General features: G+C 34.7%; 2 protein-coding genes across 2 annotated transcripts; one reads left to right on the top strand and one right to left on the bottom strand.

Annotated features, from left to right (window-relative positions):
- Positions 1-226: 226 nt before the first annotated feature.
- On the bottom strand, positions 227-862 carry LOC112452845. The gene is made up of 3 exons (XM_025013264.1): positions 685-862; positions 399-519; positions 227-329 (listed from the first exon to the last, which is right to left on the bottom strand). The coding sequence occupies exons 1-3, from the start codon at positions 797-799 to the stop codon at positions 236-238; spliced, it is 330 nt and encodes a 109-aa protein (XP_024869032.1). The 5' UTR covers positions 800-862; the 3' UTR covers positions 227-235.
- Positions 863-3,160: 2,298 nt separating this feature from the next.
- On the top strand, positions 3,161-5,905 carry LOC112452846 (probable multidrug resistance-associated protein lethal(2)03659; the record flags this gene model as incomplete). The annotated part of the gene is made up of 5 exons (XM_025013265.1): positions 3,161-3,528; positions 3,907-4,398; positions 4,695-4,925; positions 5,096-5,335; positions 5,660-5,905. Coding segments are annotated over exons 2-5 (952 nt in total), but the record flags the coding sequence as incomplete, so codon positions are not given.
- Between the last annotated feature and the right edge of the window lie 4 nt (positions 5,906-5,909).

Below are 5,909 nucleotides of genomic sequence, written 5' to 3'. Positions count from 1 at the left end.
TACAATGCATTATATATAACTAAAATCTTTTTTATATTCTGTAGTATTACTCTGTGAGGAAAAATAAAAACACTATACATTCGTTAATTTTTTTTTAATGACATTATAGGCTACTATGACGAATCATCATCTGACTCTTTAACATAAAGAACTAGTTTTTTATTATTAATATCGGAAAGGTGCTTGTTACTATCATCTTCCACATCAGTTAAAGAAGCTTCACTTTGTTCACCTTTCATTCACTTTTATTCAAAATAGAGGTTTCTTCCGTTTCAGACATATGTTCATGAAGATCTGGATTTCTTTCATTCTGCTGCTTTGCTTCCCATCTGTCAAGAATAAAAAGAAATTAGAATTAACATAAACGAAAAAAGAGATTAATACAGTAAGTTACTTACGTTTTAGCTCGGCCAATTGACTGAAACTCTTGAAGAAACTCTTTGATACCTGTAATAACATCTTTCTCAGTAGCATCAGGTGACACCATTGTATCTATATGTTTAGTATGCCTAGTTGCACCTACACAGATAAGAATAAACATAATCAAAAAAGAAAAAACGATGAGCTATCATTATCTTAAAATTTTGCCTTACAAAACAGCTGTATACATAAGATTTGGTAATCACGACGCTTTTAATAACACAAAGTAAAAATTATAAATAATAAAATAACTTGCAAGCTTACAAATGACGGCAATCAGCAATCCATTAAAAAAACAAAATTGTCGTTTGCTTTTTCCTCCTTTCCAACTATATTTTGTTGCGAGAGTGCAATGGATGATTCTTCCCATGATTACCATCGTGATTTTTTTGGAATTTTTTCCACCTATTTTAGATAGATGCGAAATCTGAAAAAAGGGAGAGTGTGGAAACAATATTAGGTAAATGTACAGAGTATTAAAAGTCAGAGATATGTAATTAATTACGTCGATTGTGAAACACCACTTGTGCTACTATTGACTCTCTATGAATTCATAAAAAGGTTAAATTTGAAATTTAAAAAAGTGTGCAAATGAAAAGAAATAGAATATTTTTTAATGCATTGTGATCATTAGCTGTCTACTATGTTTATCGTCTCGGTGTTTTTCTCTGCCTGAGCGTTTGGGTTGTTCACCCGGCGGTGACAAAGTCTATGACTACGATAGACGTAAGAGCCTATGTTTCGTTCTTTGCCATCTGAATGTGCCGATGTAATCGCCACAATATAAATATACGATATGTGATATATATGACATATATATATATATATATATAGCTGAAATGTACTCCACTCTTTTTTGTTTTGCAATAATTTCTCGGTTCTCGGTGGTCTGATCAAGGCAAACTTTAGCTAAGTATATAGAAATCTTAAGGTGGTTCATGCAGTACTTGCAAGTCAAATAGGCAACTATTTTTATTACTGATAAATAAGTGTGATTTTTGTCCGTAAAAATCAGCATATATAATTAGATTTATTATTTATGACATCTTTATACGACCTTTACGTAATTAAAATATTGAGACAAAAGTCACATCTTTTTCTAGAGTTGTGAGCCGTGTGAATATATGTACAACAGCAGCGCGGCAACGAATAAATGCATGTTAAAATTATTTGGACATTTTATAACCTCATTGTATTGAAACTTGTATTTATTCAGTATTGCAGATCTTGATGCAACCTAATTTTAATTTTTTTCAGAAATGGACGAATATTTTTATTTCACCCTTTGCTTTATTCAGCGTCCAGAACATGGTAAACGAATGTTTTGAGATATGCGCTATACTCATCAGCTGACACATGCGACGATGCCAAGCTGCCGCTAATGCCGCTCGAGTCCAGCCGTCAGTTCCGTGTTGTCGATTTAGTCAATCGAAAATTACGTTTTATTAATATATGGTACGGTCAATGAACTCGGGCTTTCATCCAATATCTTGCAAAATGTTTATTGCATCGTTTCGTCAGTTTTTGGTTCGTTTATCTAGTTTTGAGTATTGCAATTTTTGCAGCATAAGCGCTTTAACCTCGTTTTTCGGATAAGGGTCCCCCCACCGCGTTAAATTGGCAAAGTTTACGGACATATATATCTCCGGAACCAATCGGTTAAAAAATCCAAAATTTTTCAGACACACTCGAGGAACGTTAATCTTTCATTTCATATTAAATTTTCCGGGCTAAGTATGTACATATGACCTAAATGCATGAACCACCTGAAAGAAATGGAATAAAAAATTAACAAAAGATGGCAGCATTATTAATAAAAAATTTTTAATAATAACCATTTTTTCTATAAATCTATATATATAAATAAAACAAAGTCGGGTTAGTTACACCATTTATAACTCAAGAACGGCTGGACAGATTTTGTATTAAGACCATATATAAAATAGGGGTAGAATTTTCCGGCGAGTGCTATAGAGTGTATAATTTTTCATTACCGGGGCGAAGCCCGGGTAACCAGCTAGTATACCATAAAGTAAAAGTATACCTCAAAATTTCACTTTCGTACATTTATTCAGTTTGTCAAAATATTTAAAACAGTGAGAACCAAAGTAGAACGCAGTCGATCGATAGATGCGCGAACACTTAATTAAATATTGAAAAAAAACGGTATGTCGCTTATGTCAAAATAAAGGGATAAAGCTGAAATTTACAGAGATTGTGCACTTATATATCCCAAAAACCTGTGTTAAATTTGCGATCGATTGTCCGACCCGTTTCTGAGATATTTGCTTTAAAAGTTACAAAAATTGTATATATATGTAATAGATATACATCCCATGTAAATATCATAATATGTATCTCTGCTCATGTACGGTAAAAATGAATGAAATTTTTATGGTACTTCTATGACATCGAGAATAGCAATTACGGTTTTTTAAGATTTTCTGTTTATATCTTTTTTCAATTTTTTAATGATTTATTTAAACAATATCAAGTACAAAAATGGGACAAAATTGCGATTTTTATTGGAGCCCCATAGTCAACGTAGAGTTCTCGACTTAGGGATCAGGAGCCTTAATTCTTAAATAGATAAATATAATAAAAAGTTTTTGAATTTATATTAAAAGTTTTAAAGGTAAAACTGCATAAAAGGTCACGTTTCACTGATTTTAACGCTACTTAAATATGTTGTAATGGAGGTTCTTCTGAGTAATTCTTTGCAAGAAAAAAAGTAAATGGCGTCCTCTTTATTTTCTGGCAAAGAATTACTCTGAAAAATCTCTCATACAACATATTTAAGTAACTTTGAAATCGGTGAGATGTGACCTTTTATGCAGTTTTACCGTTTTAAAATTCAAATATTTATAAATTTATATCTAAATCATAAATAATTACAAGAAATACTTAAACATCTTGATTTTATTTCTAAAGGGTTTTGTGAAGATGCAAGGAATCTATAACGAATTAGTAGATTTTATTGGAATGTTGGACAATTTGAGTCACGAAGCACAGAAGAATGAACAGAACACGAGAAGAACCTTGGAAATATCTACGAGACAAATGTCGATAACGCGACGTGATTCGGAATTATCGACCGCGAGTTCCATTGTAAGATAAACCTTATCTCTCGCCCTTTTTAATTAAAAAACGGGAACCGTCAAAATTTTTCATATATAAAATTTGTTTAACACAAATACATTCGTAACGAGACAAAATAATTGAAAAAAGTATATTTATATGACATATGTTCGCGCTAAAGATAATTAATACAAATTTAGTTACTGATTAGCAACTAACAAAGTAAATTTAAAAAAATTCCCGAAGAGTATGCTATAACCAGAGAAGTTAAGTGGTTCCTAAATATTCGTTAATTTTCTTAACATATTGTTTTCTTAATATTTTTTATGATCATAGCGCGACTATCTCTATCGAGCTGCGTCCGTTGCAAAAGTCAAGTAATTAGATTGTTATTTTGTTTTCGCGCAGCATTCGGACATTGGCGATTCGGATTATGCGGAGAACAGCTCGGAAGCCGAAATAATAGCACGCGGCCAAATGTCTGGCAAAGTGTACAAGAAATATTTCCATCACGGCGCAACTACTTTACCCTGTTCATATTGCTGCTGCTCTTCGCCATCAGTCAGGTTGCAACAACAGGGAATGATTATTGGCTCTCATATTGGACCCACTTGGAGGATGTTAGGCGCATTGAAAACTCTAGTCAGGCCAAACAGTTCGCAAACATGTACAACGATAGTTTCCTTGGGTCGATCTTCACGCTGAACCCAGACGGCCTGCTCAGTACTGTGGATGCTATATACGTATACACATTCTGCATCATCGCCTGTATTGCTACCACTTTGCTTCGCAGCTTCCTCTTTATGAAAATCTGCATGAAATCGAGCTACAACCTCCACAATTCCATGTTCTCCAACCTGTTGCAGGCGCGCATGTCATTCTTCCACACTAATCCTTCTGGTGAGCAATAATCGCAAGATTACAATAGGCAAAGGAAATTGTTGCTCCAAAAAGAAATTTTGAAGAGTTTACAAATTTTTAAATCCGGAAGAAACAAGACTGACAAATTTTAGTCGAGTTTGAATTTGTCGGGTGGTTTTTATTTTTCTCCTTATTCATAAAGAGCTATGATGCGGGACGATTGGCATAGATCCTTCTTCGAATATTTATAGTGTCAGAAATGTAAATCATTGAAACAACGGTTTTAATTCCCAGATGTTTAAGCCTTGTTTAAATTTATAGGTTTTTTGTTCCAGGGAGAATTTTAAACAGATTTTCGAAAGACTTGGGCACCGTAGACGAATACCTGCCCAAAATTATGTTAGAGGCGTTTCAAGTGGTTTTCACAATATGCGGTGTATTAACCATGGAGGCTATAATTAATCAATGGATGCTGATACCGATAGCAGTACTGGTCATCTTGTTTTACTTCGCGACGATATTCTACCTGAAAATCGCTCAAAACGTCAAACGTCTCGAAGGCGTAAGTAAGTATTGGAACAATATACTATTTATTAGAAAGAACGAGACGGAATACGCACGACTCATTTATTTCTTAACTCCTAGATTCTGTTTGACTTTTGCCATCAAACTTGGATCTGTATGTTCTCACGCAGAATTTGTAAGTTCCAGTTTAAATTTGCGTTTGCGTTTTCAGCCAAAAGCCCGTTATTCTCACATGTGAATGCTACGCTGAACGGCCTACCGACGATTAGAAGCGGCGGCGTCGAAATCGAGAAGATGATGCGAAAACAGTTCGACATGTTGCAAGACCATCACAGCGGCACGTGGTACCTCTTTATAACAAGTTCGGCAGCCTTCGGTGTCTTTACGGATCTAATTTTGTGCCTGTTCCTCGCCTTGATTTGCTTCTCCCTAGTATTGATGAATGAGAATGGTAAATTATAATTATTTAAAACATTCTTCTTGAAGATTAAGGGCCATTTCGACCAAATTCTGATCCAATCGACGATTGGTCATTTCCAATGGACTAATCAACGATGACGTTAATCGGAGTTTGGTTGAAGTGGCCCTAAATAGTTTTCACAACTTCGAAATATTTGGAGAAGATACAAAAAGCTACAACAAATTAATAGAATCTTTTGGGATTTAAGCTTTAGTATGAAGATTCTTTATTTCTGCGGTGTTGGAAAATACATTTCGACGATCGTGAGGAATCATTGAGCTATTACTAATTTTTTCGTTTATCTTCATGATACAGACAGTGTAGAGGACAGTAAAGTAGGTCTGGCAATATCGCAATCGATGATTTTAATCGGTCACTGGCAATATGGCATAAAGCAGTTTTCCGAGACGATGTCGCTGATGACCTCCGTAGAAAGACTACTCCAATACACGAATCTTCCCCAGGAGGGTTCCATTACCTCGGACGATCCGCCGCCGTCTACATGGCCGTCCCAAGGACAATTGATCTTGAAGAACGTCAGCATGAAGTATCACAGTGACGATCC

Source organism: Temnothorax curvispinosus, unplaced genomic scaffold (assembly GCF_003070985.1).
Source record: "Temnothorax curvispinosus isolate PA1 unplaced genomic scaffold, ASM307098v1 QBEX01003751.1, whole genome shotgun sequence".
NCBI lineage: Eukaryota > Metazoa > Arthropoda > Insecta > Hymenoptera > Formicidae > Temnothorax > Temnothorax curvispinosus.
The sequence above is the reverse complement of the archived record's forward strand: the minus strand, read 5'-3'. Positions and strand labels throughout refer to the sequence as shown.